The 21,111-nt window shown below is 35.6% G+C and overlaps 1 protein-coding gene across 2 annotated transcripts; it reads right to left on the reverse strand.

Annotated features, from left to right (window-relative positions):
• Positions 1-5: 5 nt before the first annotated feature.
• Positions 6-21,004, reverse strand: LOC100376200 (SOSS complex subunit C-like). Of its 2 annotated transcripts, none has more exons than XM_085503087.1 (5): positions 20,686-21,004; positions 18,380-18,464; positions 17,182-17,260; positions 15,854-15,913; positions 6-49 (listed from the first exon to the last, which is right to left on the reverse strand). In XM_085503087.1, the coding sequence occupies exons 1-5, from the start codon at positions 20,729-20,731 to the stop codon at positions 17-19; spliced, it is 303 nt and encodes a 100-aa protein (XP_085359213.1). In that variant the 5' UTR covers positions 20,732-21,004; the 3' UTR covers positions 6-16. The 2 variants fall into 2 exon arrangements, with proteins under 2 accessions (XP_085359213.1, XP_002732024.1); XM_002731978.4 differs by lacking the exon at positions 6-49 and adding an exon at positions 14,165-14,503.
• Positions 21,005-21,111: the final 107 nt, after the last annotated feature.

A 21,111-nucleotide genomic window follows, 5' to 3' on the forward strand; every position in this document is an offset into this window, starting at 1 on the left:
GTAATACTAAATGACGTCAGTGCACGTGATAGTCTGTAATTGATATGTGCTATTTCCAGATGTAAAAAAATGATTAGTTGTCACAATCGATAGATGTAAGAAAGATCGATACCTTAATTGATTGATCTACTCTTAGCCATTGAGATGTGTGATCAATAACTGGAAACAAACTGACAAAGACGTTTTAAAAAAAAGTTTGGGAGAATTAATATCCACAATTCTCTCACTGCCTATCAACTTAAAATAAGCTTGTGTTCAAATATCCCTGCAATAAATTAATTTAATTTCTATATTAATAATTAGTACAAATTTTAATCATGACGGCATACTGTAGTCATCTTGTATTTTCGACGTGCAAATGTTAAACTTTTCTGACATTACTTTAAAGTGAAATATTGAGCCATGTCATTCGACCGTTTATACAATATTGACCAAATGGTCGTGTTAAATACACGAGCGATCGACTGACAAACACACACATTGTTGGCAAATTACAATTTATAACTAGAAACGAAGATATTGTCATTTGCCTATTAGTTGGTTGATTAGTTTTTCTTTTGCTGCATCTCCACTGGCAATCCGCAATGTATCTGTCTCATTATTCAGCTATTCAGTACAATTTGTCACAAACGAACAGAAGATATAAGTTAATTTTGAAGCTGCTTGAATGGAACAGTTCCCATGCACCCCAAAAATGCAAAATAGACTTCTTATCGAATACATGTTCGCCACTTATGTCTATGCTCTGATGTACGTGTTCAAATAAATATACACTCACAGAAAGGCATACGCTAGGATTGTGTGGGATTTCTAACATGTTCAAATCACACATTAATATTTTGAAAAATTATATATAAATAAGGTATTACACTACAGTAGTGTTGCACATACTTAAACAATGTAATCCATTTACTGGTGGTGTTTGCAAAGTTTGTTAAGTATTGGAAACACCACGAGACAGATGGGTGTTGTGAGGGTGTACCCCCCATGTCCATTGGTGCTAGCTACTTATACTCCGGCTACTTTATTTTTCAAGTCCATTTAGATTTTAATTTCCACCATCCCCTCAGAAGTCAGAGCAACGCCTGCTTTACGACATTATTACTTGCAATAACTCCACTCACTCAACAGTACACTAAAACTTTCAGGCCATCTGATTTGAAGTTTGCAGTGGAGAAATATAGCGAGTAACCTCTCTCTCATGAATTAACAACTTATCAGCTTCAACGCAGTCGTTGACTGGCTTTTCGCACTTTCAATCACTTGGCCGGTGTTTAAATGTTAAAAGCCGACCAAAAGTGATATAATAGCAATACTTTCTACCCAACGTTTTAAACCGAATTCACGACAACAAACAATTTCACATTATTGATTAAGCTCACAAGATAGAAAAGAAAATATGTACTCACTTAGCTGTATTGAGTAAAATAAAAATCAATATGTAACATAAATTTGTGTTATTGTAAGAATAATTATTTTCAAAATAACAGTGTTTCATCTATATCTCGTTTGTAGAACATAGAACGTGACATCAATCGATATCAAAATCAATAGGTTTATTGTGAAGCAAAGTCCTACACGGTGAACTGGTAAATCGATAAAATTAGAACATCTGTATTTCACAAGTGAACATTCACACACTTAAACTATTTTATTCACAACTAATTTAAGTTCACAATTCACAGTGGTTATGTCGACACTCAATTGTTTTCTAACTGCGAAAACTGTCAATCCTCAGCAGGGTGTGGTGCATAGCTCATTCAATTGCGTAACTGGTAATTATCGTACTGTATCGTACTTTATTTTTACTTGGAATTAATTTTCGCTATTTTCACTGAAGGAATGATTCAGTGAAAATAAAATCAAGTGAATATACCCCTTTTCCCAAATTTTACATTCAACTTGTCAGATATCAGTGAAAATAAATTCCATACAAAACACCCAATAAGTGTTTTCAGCGAAAATGAATTCCAGCTAAAATGAAGTATTTTACAGTATTACATAACGGCTACTTTGGGGGCGAGGTCTGGTTCGCCCTGGAGACTTATGACTGGCCGACGCTTGGAAAATAGTCATTACTTATAATGGAGCACGATAACGAGTGTTTTTGCATCCTCGTAACCTAACTCCTTTTGTATAGAAGACAATGTGCATTTTTAGCAGCAATGATCTTGACATAAACCAACAAATCTCAGATTGATGAGCTGTGTTATTGTATGCTCATTCTACGGAAATAACAAAGCACGTAATTCGTTATGAAATGCGACAAGTGGTAACAATCTTTTAATTGGTTAATATGTTTAACAACACCAACAACAACTTAAATCTGAGTCACTTATTCTAATTTCTAAAACTTGATTTTGTGAAAATTGGTCATATATTTCATGACAATGTTCATTGGTTTATTATGTTAAATCATGAAGCTATTGTCTCATGGCAACATAAATAACATTAGTGATGTATTTTGAGAAAATTGTAATATAAAATATTAAATTATATTTTAAATTTTGTTATAACAATTCCATAAACACAATTTGCTTTTTATGATTTTTTTTGGAAAAAAATAATCCAGGACAACAAAAGTGGCCCATCATCAACAATATATAATTGTTTTTAACCTATGTCACAAACCTACAATTTGAGATATGGCATAATATCTCTGCCACGGTAAAGACGTCATAATAAGTAAGTAAATAAGTAGACAGACAGTTTGCACAGAGGAAGATTTCAAGATATAATGATTTTTGATTTACGGATAAGTAAAACGAAATTACATTAACGGATGTGACTGATAACAGGCAGGCCAGTCACACTGGTTTTCACTACAAGACGTTGCGATCCCCTCCTGCCAAATGCTAAGGAAAACGGAAACATATATATACATATTTACATGAAATATTGTCCACCTATGCGGATCTGTTTGTGCAGGAATTTTACGACCGTATGCTTTTACTGACGTCAACCAAACTTGTTATGTGGGACGTTGGCACCCAAGGCTTACAGGTAATACACCTTGCCCAAGGGTGACCTGGGGGTAGTTGTGGCAAAGGGTAACCTCATTCTCCCAAGTCCAAAAACTCCACAACCGGATGTAGTTTAAAATTTTACCAAGGACAAATATATACATATTTAAATAAACGTAAACGTTGCCTTTATCAGGTAATACCTCACATGTGAGGTTGAGTTGGTGCAAGGTTTGTATGACCGTATGCCCTTAGTGACGTCAACCAAACTTATTATGTGGGAAGTTGGCACCCAAGGCTTACAGGTACTACACCTTGCGCAAAGGTGACCTGGAGGTAGTTGTGGCAAAGGGTAACCTCATTCTCCCAAGTACAAAAACTCCACAACCGGATGCAGTTTTAACGTCATGCCCAGGACTTTGACAAGTTGACAAACAGATGTGTGAAAACAACTTCTGAACCATAACAGTTTTCACAAATGGATTTGTAATTTTCCATTTTCCAAGGAACAAAGTGCGTCATTAGTGGTCCAAATGTATTGGAACTTGTCCTCCTATTTCACAAGTTTGAAGTACTGGTACTTATCTTTAATTCTGCTAGTGATGCGAGTTTTGCGAATTTCCAACGGATCCACAAAAGCACTTCCCTCAGTGATATGTATAAAAAGGAAAATACGTGAGTGGAGAGGTGGAAAAATAACAAACCGTTTTCTATGGGCAAATACAAAGTTTCCGCCTGCACCAAATGGCGGCCTTGCCATAAAAAGCTTACAAACGATCTTTGGAGTGAGGAGATAATATCAGGGGGAGGGGACAAACTATACAAGCGATAGAATAATTGCAATAAAAGCAAATGGTTGATAACAAGTGTACGCCCTCTGTACAGAGCAAAATGCGCCTAAAACTCCATTTTGTTTTCAACTTTTTGCATTATTTCAGTCCAGTTTTTGTCTATGAATGTCTTGGTGTTCCTCAAATACACACCAAACAGTTTTAAGCCCGTGCTGGTCCACTTCATACCGAAGGGCGAGCTGCTAGTATTTCACCAACTGCCAACCCACAGTCCCTCGGACTTTTGAAAGTTGATTTTGGAATTTGATGCGCTCTCATATGTTTCCAACCATTGTGCAAGTTTATTAAAGTCTTGTTGGCGTGTAATGAATATTTCTATGTTGTCAGCATATGCTGTCAGTTTGCTGTTTAGTCCGTTACTCTGGGGGATCTCAATACTTGTGATGTCTTTATCCTGCCTGAATTTATGGAGTAACGGTTCTATGGCAACGACATATAAAAGTTTGGACAGAGAGCATCTTTGACGAAGTAGGAAATGAGATTATCTGAGATTTCCAATATATTGAGAGATGTTATATATAACATAATAAACTACAGTTGTACATAGTTAAAAATGAATTAATTTTACTGGTGTTTTCATATGCCGTTTGTAAGTGATATAATAGTACATGTAATAGCTTTCCTACTCAACATTTTAAACTGAATTCGCTACATCACAAAATTCAAATTATTGATATAACACACAGAATTAAGTAACTACTGTTATTAGCTGTATTGAATGAAATAAAGATCAATATATGTCACCGGTAGCATTGAGTATAAAAGGTTTTTGTTAAGTATTTACTTCTTTATATCTTTTATGGTTATTGTTATCATTGTAAAAAAATATGTTTCACAATAATAGCTGTCTCAACTTATAACGTAAAACGAATCACTATAACAATCAACATACATATTGTGTTGCATAGTTCGTAATGATATACGAGTAAATCGATTTAAATAGAACATCTGTAGTCCATCCCACAAACAGTTTTGTACTCGCTGCATTCGCTTTGCTTACTGTGCAAATGTTGATACTTGATAATGTTCTAGCCAAATTGCGCCTAGTGCGCAAATGTGTCTCCATTCATTGAAACATGACATTTTGGGTTGGCGTCTGGTAAAAGTCGCGAACGACGAGAAATCTTTCCTGGCCGACGTTTGAACTTCTGTTAACTTATGACCTGAAGTACTATGACGAGTTGGAGAGTTTTTGAGTGTTTCTCGTAGTCCCGTGTTACGTAGACCTTTTGTATGGAAGAGCAATAAGTTAATGACCTGTCGATATGACGCCTGACACGTTTATAAATCATAGTAAACGATATGTTTCATATCATCACAGAACACTCACATAGCTCTTTCAATATAGTAGCCATGGATACGCACAGCTTGTTAATCTAGACATCTTACTCTCTAATTGGATCATATGGGAACAGCCTCGTTCTGAAAGTCGAGTCTGCTTATTTGTAAATATGAACATTTTCCATAACAAAAAGTATTCTCTGGCAAAGACACATGAATAAATCAAAAAATATCTGTATTCTCAACTCGAATACATTCTCACGCTTAACATTTATATTTGTCAGTATTACTTGTAATGTCGCCGAATAACTTAAAAGCAAACAAAAAAGTGCAAATATGGCTAATAATGAAAGTAATTTATACGAGTTATTGACAAAAACACAGATGACAAAAACACAGCCGCGCTACATTTAAATACTATAGTATACCGGCCGAACATTGGTTTATCATCATTACGTACATTGGCAATAATGGAACTAGTTTCAGTTAAATAAGTACGATGGCTTTGGTGATTACATTCGTGGCCTTGAGTGCATAGGGCGTTCAGTGTCGCGTAATAAAATGCGCGTCTGTCTATACTGGCTATGCTCTTCAACCGTAAAATCAACAACAAACTGCTTACAAAGTAGTGAAAAGCGATTGTAAAGTTGAATTCGGGATTGTTACCTGTGATATCATATTAACAAGTCCCATAGTTGAACATTCCAAAATGTGAATAAATATTTCGTAAATTGCTGTTAAATTACCGCAGTGTTACTCCAAGTATGTAGATGTCGTAGGTCAATCTAGAAGGTACTTGTGCAAGCGATATATATTTAAAATATCCACAAACATGAAATAGCCGCCAATTCGGTTTAATTTCAAATAATCCATGCAGCTGTGTGTTTAGGTGCCCGACAAATGTTTAAAGTAAAGCACAATAGGGCGTGGTTAGTACTTGCATGGGAGACTCCCTGAATAAAATACCTGTTGATTTTTTTTGTTTCATCACAGACATGGAAAAGAGATAGGACAGCGTTCCTGCATTTTTTCTCAATGTGATGTCAATCATTTATAGTGGAAAATCGTGGCATTTTTGTAACTTTTTTAATTAATGGAAAGTTTTCAAATTCCTTCTAATTTTCACGAACACGTTGTGGATGCTGTCGGCACGTAGTGGGTTTTACGCTGTTAACGCACCGTGCAAAGTTGTTCAAAGTGATTGCAAAGTTGTGCAAAGTTATTGCAAAGTGGATAGATGTATTTTTATATATGACCCAAGTTGTTGGCGTATATAAACGCGCAGTTGTAAAGTCGAGAAATTTAATAAAAGCCAGTTGAAAGCAGCCTATAGATGTTCACATGAGCTGACTGTAACATGTTAGAAAACAACGTGCAAAGTTGGAAAAAAAACGAAGGGAATGTTGGCGGAGTTGCTTGTATATTTAACCTAAGTCATTGTCATGACAACCCCGTAGTTAAATTTCGAAAACATTAAGTAATTGTATCGAGAATGCCTCACATATAAGCAGATTATCACAACAGCCAACAGAAAAAATCACAACAAACTGCTTACAAAGTTGTGAAAAGCGATTGCAAAGTAGGTAGTTTCATTCGGGATTGTTACCTGTGATATCATATTAACAAGCACCATAGTTAAAAGTTCGAAAATGTGAATAAAAAATTCTTAAATGGCCGTTAAATAACCGTAGTGTTACTCAGAGTATGTAGAGGTCATAGGTCATTTCAGCGGCGTCGATATGACAATGACTTAGGTCAAATATATATGCCAACCCACCCACTTTTCAATAGCTTTTTATATCTTTTCATTTTAGACTGTTTTTGCACATATTACGGTCAGCTCATATGACTGTCCGCTAATATAGGAGTTTTCACTTGCATTTTATTCATTTTTCTACTGTATAACGTCACGGTTCGATATGACAACTTACTTCAAATATATACACAAATCTACCAACTTTGCAATCGCTTTGCACAACTTTGCACGCTGTTTTAACAGCTCAGGCCATCGTGCGGCGACTGCAAATACTAGTTGTTCATTGAAAATTCATACAAGTTTTATTTTTTTATGATTTGTATTGTTGTATATGAGGCAGGCAGGGGACTTGTCTTTAAATAAAAGAAAAAAGGTGGTCAGTCTTTTATAATGGGAAGAAATCTCGTCTTGTCCGGGTTTCTCCAACACGTGTCATGGGGGAATTTCGTCTGTCTCTATATCTCGTTCTACTTGAGGTACTGGACCGGGAAAGTCACTTAAGCTTTACAGTCAAATGTCTATACGAAATACGTTTCAATAGCTAGTCTTTAGCCACATCGAGAACGCCTCGAGGCAAACTGCATGGTCAGAGACTCAGCCCAGGACTGACCAAGACTCTCTCGCCTCGTGGAGCTCTCTCTGGGACCAAGGACTTAGACCGTTTATTACGTATCAAAACTTAACCAATTACAAAGAAGTTTAAAGACATAGGGCGTAACCTTCACACATTCAAATTGCGCATAGCAAATCAAACTAAGTACTGGACACGTCATATCTGTAACTGAATTGGGACAATTTACCTTTTTTGTGTGCAAAATTTATTTATAAACAACATTATGAAAAAAAATCAAGTGAAAAATGTACATAAATTAAATAAACGATCAATAATAATGTTCTGGATAAGGAAACATCCACGTCCAATTTCTTGGCCGACTCAGAACGAGGCTTCAGCTAGAGAACCTAATTAGCATACAAGGGTGATTTGTGACGTCACGGGGGGAACTTGTCATCGTTTCACAATGGCCGCTATACGCATGCAGTGCTCAGAAAGCGACACGGAATCTATCTTTATCATCGTCTGACGAGAGTTGTGAGATCGAGGAATATGATGACAACGAGAGATGTCACGATTTTGTTTTAGAGTACCAGGGACAAAAAGTATGCGATGTGGGTGACCGTGTACCTCCCCAAAATGACCATGACGATTCAGGCACCCGGTTCAGGCACATGTTTGAACCACAGTCAGCTGGCGCACACGTGATAATAAAATAAATACGATATTTACTATATGGGGCCGCCATCTTGAATGACGCATAAAACTAAATAAGAGACAAGTTGTGAAACGCGTTTTTCAGATTCCTACAAATCAAGACAAAAATACCAATCTTTCACAAAAATATGGTCTGTTTGAGTTATATTAAGCGAACCGATAACAAAATTCGGCCGAATTCGTCATTTTTGTGTGGAAAAATCCCTTGCATACGAACACCTAATTACGCCAAGAACCTAGAACACTAAGCCGGGGTATTTGAAACCGAAATTGTCATCTAAGCGTTAGGCCGTCGCTGATTGGCTGCTGAGCTGGAATGCCAATTTTTAGTTTTAAATACCCCGGCTTTGGTTCAGTGATGTCGTAAATTCATATTATTTTGCATATATTTGGTATATATTTGTTCGTAAATATCTAGAAAAATCTCGTCTTTCGTTGATAATTTCATTTGTTTGAAAGGTCCACCGACTGTGTCCCAATAATTTGTTTGGAATATCGATTCCCGTTGGTTTCTCCAAACGGTCCCGACGTCCGTCATTCAACACAATCAGCATTTATTTATAGCAATTCACCGGGATCATGTCCCGTAATTTGCGGGCTGTAAAACCAAATAATGTACTATTTATTATATATTTGTTTTACCTCGCGAAACTACAACAGTGCGTAGAGTTATCGCGGTGGAACAGTCGCCTTGAAATCGATGGAATTTCAACTATCCATTTCTCACTTTGAAATAAAAAATAAATCGAAGAGCATCGGGGGATATATTATTTACCAGTCTTACCAATCGCTAGCTTTATTTTATTCGAATCTATAAAATTCACGAGTTTTTCAACATTTGTTGGCAACTTCCGCGCTAAAAAGGAATGAAAATGTGGGTGTGGTTCTCTCGCAAAGTTCTGGTTCTGCAACCCAGATCGTGCCCCGATCAGGTGACTCTCAGCCAATCAATGATGTTGTAACAAAGCATATTTGATGCAAATTGAAGGGTCGCCGTACCATCCGTCGATTAACTTAGTTTTTTGTGCTGTGACAGGCTTCACAATTATTCACTGAAAAAAATCGGCATATTTTGACCTCAGTTCAAAAAAAAAGAAAAAAAACAGGGCTGAGATACAAATCAGTTTTGCAAGTTGGTAAATAAGGTAAACCAGACTGAGGTCGACGATTTTCAGTATCGAAGGACTTCCGTGTGAATCATGATTTTCAAATTGTTCATCGGCTGGTCACCAAATATTTACGGCTACAACTAAATGGACACGTTTTTTTCTGAAGACCAATAAATTATTTCTGCATGTCAAGCGCTATTCGATTTTTTACAGGGCATGTGGTTTTTATTTGAAAATATTTTTTGTGAGAATACTTTTAAAGTACGTATAGATCGAGCTCAGGTCACTGATCGTGACTTAATTTTGAAAATTGGATGTCAAATTTTACCAGACCGACGCCATCACAACCATCCAATCATAGTTGGAAATGTACGCACTTGTTTTGGAACTTTGTATCAAGATGACTGGCGACAACGCCGACGCACCAGGCGGCGTACGTGTATTGTGCATGTATTAGTAGTCCGACCATGGGATCGGTTCTCTTACCAGAAAATAAAATGAGCGAAAAAAGGTAATTTTATAACAAGAACAGTTTCATTTCGTATATAGCAAATTTTGTTGTATCCGAACGACGATTTCATCGTGTGATTTAAATTTATCACAATTTTCCTTGCAACTCGTCACCTTGCCGATTGTTATGTACTCCACAAAGTTGTTGGTGCCTAATACTCGTAACACTAAAATAATTCAACAAGATATCTTTTTAGTAAAATGTCATTTTACTCATGTCACAATACTTTGAAGCTGATGCCATGAGACTGCGAATCTGAGGCCACGATGATGCCACAAAATACGCGAGGCGAGCACAGCTTCAATTTTCAGTGACGTGGAGCTGATGCCACAATCACAGTCAGCTGGCGCACACGTGATAATAAAATAAATACGATATTTTCTATATGGGGGCCGCCATCTTGAAAGACGCATAAAACTAAATAATTTAGTTTTATGCGTCATTCAAGATGGCGGCCCCCATATATTAAATATCGTATTTATTTTATTATCACGTGTGCGCCAGCTGACTGTGGCCACAATGATGCGATGCTGAGGCGACAATGAAGACGTGCGTAGGCGACAATGATGCCACAAAAGCCAAAGCTTTCGCGAGAACTGTACTGTATGCTGGTTTACTAAACGCTTGCGTATGGAAAATGGTAAACAATCTTGTCTGCTAGCAATATCCTGCTTTATGGTCCCGTTGGTGGCGCCATTTCGGCAACACTCGTAATGCCGAAAAAACTCGAAGGTGACGGGAAAGGGGGCGTGGCCCGGTTTTGGAATATCATTGACTGTTTACCCAATTTATATACCCTTTTCACTTGATTTTTTTTCATAATGTTGTTCATAAATAAATTTTGCACACAAAAAAGTCAATTGGCCCAATTCAGTTACACTTTAATCGTCCGCTATATTAATAACTGCAAGTACCAAACTGTGAGGAATAGTAGTCCGGATGGCGACGGTTATATCGTAATTACCGTAGTTCTAAATCACTGAGTCGAGTTTTGTCCAGGACTTCGCATGAGCCTAAACGATGACAGATATAACACAACCATTCACTAGTAACCAGCTAAATAAGTCGGTCAACAGATACGCGAAAACTAATTCGTGACACTTTCTTGACAGGCTGCATCGATCGTGTCAAGTATTTGCATAGGAACCAAATCAAACAAACCCTTTTGTGAAAATATTTTTTTCGTTAAAGTTTGTTACACACAAGGCACGGGTATTCGCAATTGTGATGTCGGTAATGTTTTACTAAAAGTCGTGAAAATGGTCTCCAATGTTGACAGAAACGTTTGGCTCCTCTGGTCATCTACAGGTGGCCGAAGTCAGTTAAAACTGCGTACAACGTTGTGAAAGGCGACTGAGAGGTTGGTAGATTCGCTTGGATATTTGATCTGAGTTAATTAAAAGTTAAAGCTCGTTATATAGTTACAGACTGTCATGTCGTGATACGACCACCAAGTGTTATGTTAAAAAAACAGCGTGCAAAGTAGTGAATAGCGACTGCCATATGAGAGTAAACATGTGGTTGACCGTTCTTAAAAGTTTGTAATTGCATTTAGACTTGCATTTGTTGACATTAGTGTGTCTGTTTGTACAGAAGGTGAAGATTTTCTGCTGTTCCCCTGAAATCTCAAGTGCCACCCAACATGCATATTTGTTCTACAATACTCAATGGAACTGATTCGTTTCGTTGTGAAATTCACACATATTAAATACATAATTTGCATAAATTACTCCATCTTGGTTGTTTCACAGATATATACCAGAACACATTTCGTTTAAACTTGGTACATATTTGCTTGGGGGATAGTCTACAGACTTTAATGCAAATTTATGATTTTTAACTATCTAGTTTGCTTAAATAGAATTAGCAAATTAGAATTAGATGTTCTGGGTTTAATTAGTTGGCTGAAGTACATAATTTGCATAATAATTAGTAAATTTATGATTTTCCTTTGGTATCTTAAGAATCAGTAAATCTTTCTGTTACTACATTAATTAATTTTCTACTTATTACAGCAAAACTATTTCGACAGATACAAAAATATCAAACAATTTTCTAGCTTTCCTTCCCATAGTCCCAATAATAGCCATGTGAACAAATAATATGCAACATTCTACTAAAATATAAGGGAATAACGATTTGCATTGCCCGATATTTTTAATGTTATGTGAATATCACAAAATATTATGCAAATTTTCCACTTGTACAATAATTTTCTGTCAATAGGCTTGGAACCCAATCACAGATGTGGCAGCTCATACATACACAAGAGAAACTACATCTTTCACTTTTACTTATAAGACCAGTACAGGAAACTTCCAAACCACATTCTCCCAAATATATGAATGCTGCAAGTGGGCATGATGTACAATTTTGCCACAGCCGAATGTGACAAAGCTGACAAAGGAAGTCAAACATTTGAACTCCCTTATGTTAGGTGGACATGCATACTTGCATACAGTGACAGGAACACTGGAATTTCATTGTAAAACCCATCTCAGATTTATGTTCCTATCAACAAGGCCAAGTAGGGTTGGGATTAACCATCTTTTCCTTCTTGTCGTCACAATTTACAATTTAGCAAGGTTAAAATTGTCAGATAATAGCATTTTCAGGTCAGAGTCTCTACATTGCATCAACACTGACCAATTTTAGTTATGAAAAAAGCAATGCCCCCCAAATCGTTTTTAAAATTAGACATTAGACGCATTTGATCAAGCAGCAGGATAACATCTGCAATAGACATGCAGCAGAACTATCTAGAAAAAACACACAACATGACCATTTCGAGATTAGCCATGCAGCAGGTATACTTTTACAACAGACATGAGGGAGGATTACCTTTAAAAACAGCCACACAGCAGGAGAAGCCTGAGAACAGCCATGCAACAGTCATTGAATGCCTTTGAAACAAGCCATGCATGGCACAGTCCCCATTAGTTATCAAATTTATTTAAGATATATATAGTTTTGTTTATAGTAATATAGTTTGAACATAAACATGTCAGAAGTATGGATCCAGAAGATGATGCTTGATTATGATGATTTTTTAAAATTAAAATGATTGACATCTTGTATCTGAGCATCAAATGAGTATTTATTGAGAAATATTGCTCTGGAACAGCATTAATTAAAACAAAATGGCCACCAGTTGGCTATTTTGAATACATCTATATATCTATAACATAATGTAGAACGAATATATATATAGTCAGTCAAAGCATATCAGAGATATGGCTCTAGAAGCGCATTGACTTAAACAAAATGGCCGTCAGTCATCCATTTTGAATGTGATCTGAAAAATAAAATGACCTGCATCAGGAACCCATGTCTAATGTATGTACCAAGTTTGAACAAAATCCATCCATAAACGCCAAGATCCAGTTCTGGAATGCCTGAAATGCTTGATTTGTTAGCACAAACATGGCTGCCATTTGAATCAGATAGTCAAACCAATATACCTATGTCATGATGTACAATGAATATATAAAATTTGAAGATTTTCAAAGCACGGCAGAGATATTGCACTAGAACTGCATTCATTAAAACAAAATGGCCGCCAGTCGGCCATTTTAAATGTGATGTGAAAAATAAAATGACGTGCATTAAGGTTCCATAATGTCCAACGTATATACAAGTTTAAACAAAATCCATCCATAAATGCTCGATTTTGATGATTTTTTAGCCCAAAAATGGCCACCATTCGGCCATCTTGAATCAGATCGTGAAACAAATGTGCATATGTATAATATCATGTATGATGCATGTGTGGAGTTTGATTGTGATTGGTCCAGGCATTTCTAAGATACAGGTCCGGACGCAGGGATGGACACACAAAGGTCAAAACACAAGTCCTGTTTTCAGACTGCGTCCGAACAGGGACTAATAATAGACAGATTCACTGAAAATATATGTTAAATGTTGGTTTATTTGTATTTATTTTCGCTACACTCTAAACATACTCTGAGAAAATAAACCAACAAAGCCTGTATTTGGGAAATAGCATTTTATTATTCATGAGTGAATATCCTCATGCAAATGACCAATCATCATGCATTTTAGATGGACATCACATACTGCCCTGCTTCAATAAGTAATGGAAGGGAGGTTTCACTGACTGGTGCATTTTCAAGATACTAAGACACATCTTACAATTATAGTTTTCTTGCAGTAACCATCTATTGCTGCAAAGAGGCAGGGTTTTACAACAATGGTTCAAGAACGCGCAAAATTTAAGTTGAATAATATCCACTACCTTCCAATATGGATTATGGTATAAATTTTTCTGACTGAATCACATCTATAAAAAAAAAAAATATATGCTATATTGGACATGCTTTCAGAAAAATGGTGAGGAGCTCTATTAGTTCAGGTCTTCCAATTTTCTATGCTGCACATTTACACAATATATACAATACATTAGTAAGGTATTAGTAATTCTAGTAATAATTCCAGACAAACAAAGGAAAGAAATTCATATGACAATAGTCTACGTGGAAAAATATAAATCGAAAAAAAAAATTTCATTAAAATATTGAGTTAGTCACACTTCTTGTATGTATGTACTGATGAGCATGAACCTATCAAGCATTGCTATTGGACTTCATGATAATACAGATTATCATTATATTATTATTACTGAAACCTTAAAATAACAAAGACGTCATGAATCTGGTGGTATTCTGGGAATTACTGGCAGTATTAAATTTCCAAATGATGAGTCTTGTGTGATGAAAAAAGCTGCAGAATTGGCGTGGGCATGCTGTCGGGAAAAAAAGAAAAATCACATTGAGATCTACAGAACATGCAAAGAATAGATTTATTATTTATAGCAATCTTAACCATTGAGCCCTAAAATCAGCTTCAGGCACCATTCACAAAATAGTTCCATTTATCGTCTGCTCTTTTCCACATCAAATCAAATTTTTTGGATTGAAAACTAGAAGCAATGTCACATTTTATTTCTTTGCTCCAAAATTAAATTATAATTCAGTGAAAATTACAAAAAAATGTGAACAAATTCACGCCAATTTGCGCAGGAAAACAATTTTGCACTCATAGGGTATATGTAATTGCACAAAATCTATTTCACTAATTTAGTTTAAATTTGGACCTAGTAATCAAAATTACATCACCATAGACATAAATCGTTCCCTGTTAGTTTTCAAATCTAAGTATTAGGAGATAATGCTGGGAACAGCATTAATTAGAACCGCAATCATTAAAACAAAATGGCTGCCAGTTGGTCATTTTGAATCTGATTTGAAAACAAAATGTTGTGCATCAGTGACATATACTGTCTTATGGATGTACCAAATCTGAACAAAATCCATCTGTAAACAGCCGTGAAATGCTTGATTTTGATGATTTTTCAGTACAAAAATGGCCATCGGTCAGCCAATTTGAATCGGATCATCAAACCAATACATTTGTATATCTATCTATGACATATAATGAATATATACAATTTGAACATCAGTAAAGCATGCCAAAGAAATGGCTCTTGAACCGCAATCATTAAAACAAAATGGCTGCCAGTTGGTCATTTTGAATCTGATTTTGAAAACAAAATGTTGTGCCTAAGTGACCTATACTGTCTTATGTATGTACCAAGTCTGAACAAAATCCATCTGTAAACAGCCGTGAAATGCTTGATTTTGATGATTTTTCAGTACATAAATAGTCGCCATTCAACCAGCTTGAATCAAATTGCTAAACAAATTAATGTGCATATGTATAATGCTATGCATGGTGTATGTGTGAAGTTTGAGTGTAATTGGTCTAGGTATGTCCAAGATATAGGTCTGGGCGCACAGACACACGAACATACACATGGAGGTCAATCCATAATAAGCAGATTTAAATTTAATGTTATGGCAGCAACACGCCCCTCCAGACCTATGAAGCGATGATGATGACATTAACATTAAATTTTCCAACTGTTGATACATCAGCAATGATTCAGTTTCTCGGATCCGTAATTGTAATGGCAGACCTCATTTAATAATAAATTTAGTTCTGATGTATTAAAACTACAAGTAAGTATAATGTGAAATGTTCAATATTAGCCACTGTAATTCATGACACAAAGATTTGCGTTATTATACCTCACCTGTAAGGCAGTTCTTTGGGACATCGCTAAATGATGTGCCTCAGTTGGATCTCTTAAAACCTATAGAATAATAACAATATACCATTATAATAAAATACAACCATCTTTTCTACTCAAATATTACAATATTTATTACTGGTTGTTTGTGTCTAAAAATATTGCCTGTATGGAGGAAGAGCAGCATTCTGAACAGAGCTGTCATATTAGAGACGAATTTTTTTTGCAACAAGCCTCTCAGCTGGAATGAATATAAAGCATTAACAAAATCTGGCAGACACCACAACTATGGCTGCTTAGCAATGGTCTAAAAAATCCAGTTGGACAACAGTATTCCCAGGATACTCCAGCTCTAAATTATGTATTTGGGCAACAGGAAAGTGATAAAGAAAGAAATTATAATCATTTATCATGATTGTATAGTCTACATTGTACATATGTCACTGCATACTGCTAAGAGTGGATAATTCAGTTCCCACATTAGTGTAATTACCACTATATGACAGTTGAGTTGAAGCATATATACAAGGCAGAATTTCATGCATCAAAAAAAACTTAACAAGCTGATCTCTGATTGGTCTGACTGTTAGGTATTATGGTTGGACAGCCAATCAGGCACAACCTTTAAAGTAGCTTTGGATTGACTTCTACACATGAACCATAGAAACATGTCCAGAGTCATTAGATCAGCATGGCATACTCTGAATATAGTTAATTTACTGTAAATATTTTTATTTTTACTGATATCATTTTTTACAATTTGAGATTTTATGAAAACCACAATGACTCGCCGTTTTACAGTCACTATGAGAATTATTAGTATAGACAGTTGGCAAGAAGGCTTGCAACTTTGCAGAACACTATGGTTTCTGTCCAATCTTGACGGCATGTCTCACTGACTTTGAATAACGCACACAGTTTTGATCAATTAATTTTTGCTAGCTGAATGTACGATTATAAAAATCATAGATACAGGAAATTTGTGAGCATTAGCCTCTCACAAAATGAATATGGTTCACAATCAGAGTTATAACAACAAAATATCTTTGGTCTAACTACTAGTATGTAATGTTGCAGCAAGTCTCGGAAGTATTGCAGCAGCACTGATATTACAGCAACATATTGTACATGTATGTGGCACACTATCGAACATCTGTTTAAACAGACACGCAGTGGTATGCAAAAGAATATGCTACATCACACAGAGGTGTGTTTCTAAGGTGGGGGGGGGGGTTATACCAATAGAAAATATTTCAAATAATAATGCAACTGAATTGTCTACATATTTGACATGAAGACCTCTGACAATTCCCAGTAGTCGCAGTACATACCGGTAAGACTGGTTCTTTTACTGGCACTGGTCTTTGTATTGTCTGATTGCCTGGAACAACACTACTGGTACTGGACATACTGGAGTATTGGACAAAATAAAATGTTAAACACAGATCATAAATAGCATCACAAAATACATATTTTACATATACACATACAAAACACAATTATTAACAAATTTATCCTGTCATTTGTGAAGCATAATTTGTCAAATGTCTGTTTGTTCATCCATCAATAAGGAATTTGGGACTAGACCTTCATGAGACTGAAAATGTTGAGATATGCATTGTATCAAGGATTTATAAGAAAAGGGTATGCAACGAAAAGTGAACTCTCATGAAATCTCATCCCGCCCAACGCATTCCTTACCAACAGTGTCACAGAATGCAGTGTATGCTTGGAAATGTTCAAGTGCATAAACAGTATTGAGTATTGCAGCATTTGAAAACACAATGACACACATATGAATCATACAATTCACAAATAAGCACCAACACTATCAAGAACAGTTTTGTGATGAATACAAATTAGTTACAACTCACATTTTAATTAAAATTTCTTGAAATGTAGGTATATCATGTGATCTTTATTGCACATCTCACACTTGCATACCCAGATCTAATAAATACTTGGTTGTATCTGTCATGATCATAATATGACAGTCATCTCTATTTTAAGTTTTGAGTTAATTTTCAACTTCTGCCTTAAAAGTTTAGCAATATGCACTCAACAGTGTTCTCGACATGTAGGGTTACCGCCTCCCAACAATTTGGAAACTACCTGCATCAGAATGAACCTTTTTTTTCATGAAGTCGTCAAATATTTATGTTCTCACTGTAGCTTAAAGGTAGTCGTGTGCGAGATATACGAGTCTCATATAAACAAAGATGGCGACTTTGACTGTTGTGCAGATCAACAAGTACGAACTGACACGTTTTCAAGCTTTAATTAGGAAATTTTCATGTGATTGGAAGATATCAAAGGAGTCAGCGGCGGTAATCAGTTCAAGTCGCGCTCAGGTCAAACCTCATACTTGTGATTTCCATTTGAAAAGCGCTTTGGATTGTGGGTAAATCAATGTTTATCAACACAAATGTCGAACATGCGCAGCGCGACGACTACCACGCTTTAAGCACGGTGAACAGGATGACTAGACCAATCAGCACACATGGAAATATTAAAGTTGTAAGTCATTACCTGTTTGTCTGCCCCTGTCCTTGCATCATACGCAGTCTCTTCTTTTCTTGTTGTAGATCTTCTAATATTTTACGGTTTTGCTTTTCTATGGAATGAGAAAAAAAACTTCAAAAACTTTGAAGACAAATAATTCAAATTTAGTTTGAAGACTAAATATTATGTCACGTAAGTATCATTTACATTAACCCTTTAAGCGCCATTGTCCACTATTGGTACTGCCTACAAAATGATTGTTTTACAGTCTGGTCTTTCCCACATGAAATATTTCCACTTAATTATGGGTGGGAAAAATAACTAGCACTCAATGAGTTAAAAGAATGCCGGTTGTCAAGGGCAGTGGTTTTTGCGATCACATGCATTCAAATATTGCAAAAATAAAACCACTCATATGATGCTGTGCTTCTTTCTGGCTAGTATAAAAAATATAGTTTTTATGCATAGATTTTTTACAAAATATAAATTTGTTATTTTAGATATTTATGTTGCCTTTAGGCTGGTTAATACCTATTATTATGTGGATTCTTCAGCTCTCTGAATAACAGCCTAGAAATGTTGCCTTGATTTTGCTAATTAACCATGTAAATTTCTTGAAAAATGGGGGCATTCATACTTTTGTCATTGTGGTAATTATAAGTGGATACAATCAGTGCTTAAGAATATCTACAACTGTCATCCATTGTCTGAAAAATTAGCATATCCAAATTTGCTGTATTAACTAGGCAGGCAATCACCATCTGAGTCATCTACTGACTGGGAAGCCAAAATCTGACAACATTTCAAGACTGTTATGAAGGACCTATGAAATAACAGAAGTTAACCATTCTGCAATGCCTCTAAATGTTTATAAATCATTTAAAAAATATAGGAATCTCATTTTTTATATTTATACACGGATGTGTATAGACAAGTGTGGTATACAACATTTGTATAAACATGATATCATTCTTCGACATTTGAGGGACAACTAAATATATCTAGCATGAAATTTTCTAATATATACGACTGTCACAATATCTACGCTGAAACATAACTGAGTAACAAGTAGCTTTACATTTTCACACTATAATGGAAACCTCTATTCGCAAGTAAACTTATTTCTATACTGAAAGCCCCCAAATTTAAATTCTGATCTGATGGTGGTGATTTATAATAATGGAACACCTATATTGTCATATTGGATTCAGAGAAGGGTCGAGATGTGATGCGTTTGGGTTTGCCTCAAACATTATCTTGCCATACACCAATCTCTTTATTTAATAATATGGTGCTCTTTATTATTGTTTACCTTTTCACCGTCAGACTTTTTCTCCAATATTTTTCTGCACTTTTTTTTTTCTTATATTTCTGGAGATGAACCCTAATTTTGAAGCTAACATCTGAATTTGAGTCAATTTCTAGTTTTTATTCAAAAAAATTGGTTATTTTTGCTCCAATTTTCTAAAGAAAAGTGCTGACTATAAACAGGACTATTTTTCAAACTTATGATGAAAAGAGGGAATTGGTTGTGAAAAGGTTAAATAATAATGTGATTCACGTGATGTAGAATGAAGTCAAATTGTCTGGCACAAGTAAGCAGTTTTTTTTTTTTTCTTTAACAATCTTTAACGAATTATTTCATCACAGAAGCCATGACGAAGGAGGTTCAATGAATGAATGTTTCTAGTTGTCTGCAAACTCTAACACTCCTAAAAACAGTTTGTTATGTGTAGCTTAGGAGGCGCTGGTGTAGAACAGGGTTGCAGAGTTTCATATATATCAGCATTTTGTGACTATTAGATAATTACTATTATTTTAACAGTATTTCAAATGACAAACCTAACTTACCACAACCCTAACCTCTCCTAAGAACTGAAATATTGCACTCGTCTGATGAAAGTATAATGTTGTTGCTACACATAACCTATTCCACATCGATGTTTCTTACTAATTACAGGGTTATTAGAATCATCTTGTGTTGTTCTGTACATGTATGGCATACTGATATGTCATCCAGAAAGAGGGAAAACATGCAATGTCCTGCAGATCCACAGGTAACATCAAATGTTATAAAACATCTAGGGTGCGGAGATTCACATAAACACAAGCGTATTACTATTATCACATCTATACAAATTAGTATCCATTTAACTATTGCATTAATGTGTTAGCTAACTATACTATACACTCAGTTAGTGATTAGTACGGTGAGTACATCGATCAAAATAAATCAATCTTGACTATTACGGGAAAATAAAAAAAAAATGTACAGAACACAATACCGAAAATACTAGACTTAAAACGTTTGCTTTCAAGCCAGAATGGATTACCTTGGCCAACATTAATTGCCGGGCTAGTGCCCGCAGCTGTAGTCATCCTGTAATTTTAATGTTTTGTCTCAAACACTCACAGTTCTTAAAATAATGTCCGAAAGTGAAATTCAAACAAAAAAGCCCAGAAACAAACTCTGTCCTATTTCATCACCCCATTACTGTTCGAGTTAAGAACGAACAGAACAGTAAAATAACAGAATTACTCAGAACAAAGATGTGATGACGACGTAGTTGTATTCTCCACGAGACATGGAATCTCCTTCACATCATCTTTGAAGTCTTGAGAATTAGATCAAATAAACGTCGATTTTTTGCCCTTTTTTTCTTCGTATGGACGCCCTCAGCGGCTGAACGAATAGATTGTTCTATTTTTTCAAAGAGGATATTTTATTATTATATTGTTGAAATCGTTTTTTCCGCCTG

This window comes from Saccoglossus kowalevskii, chromosome 9, assembly GCF_978046115.1.
Source record: "Saccoglossus kowalevskii chromosome 9, keSacKowa6.1, whole genome shotgun sequence".
NCBI classification, from domain to species: domain Eukaryota; kingdom Metazoa; phylum Hemichordata; class Enteropneusta; family Harrimaniidae; genus Saccoglossus; species Saccoglossus kowalevskii.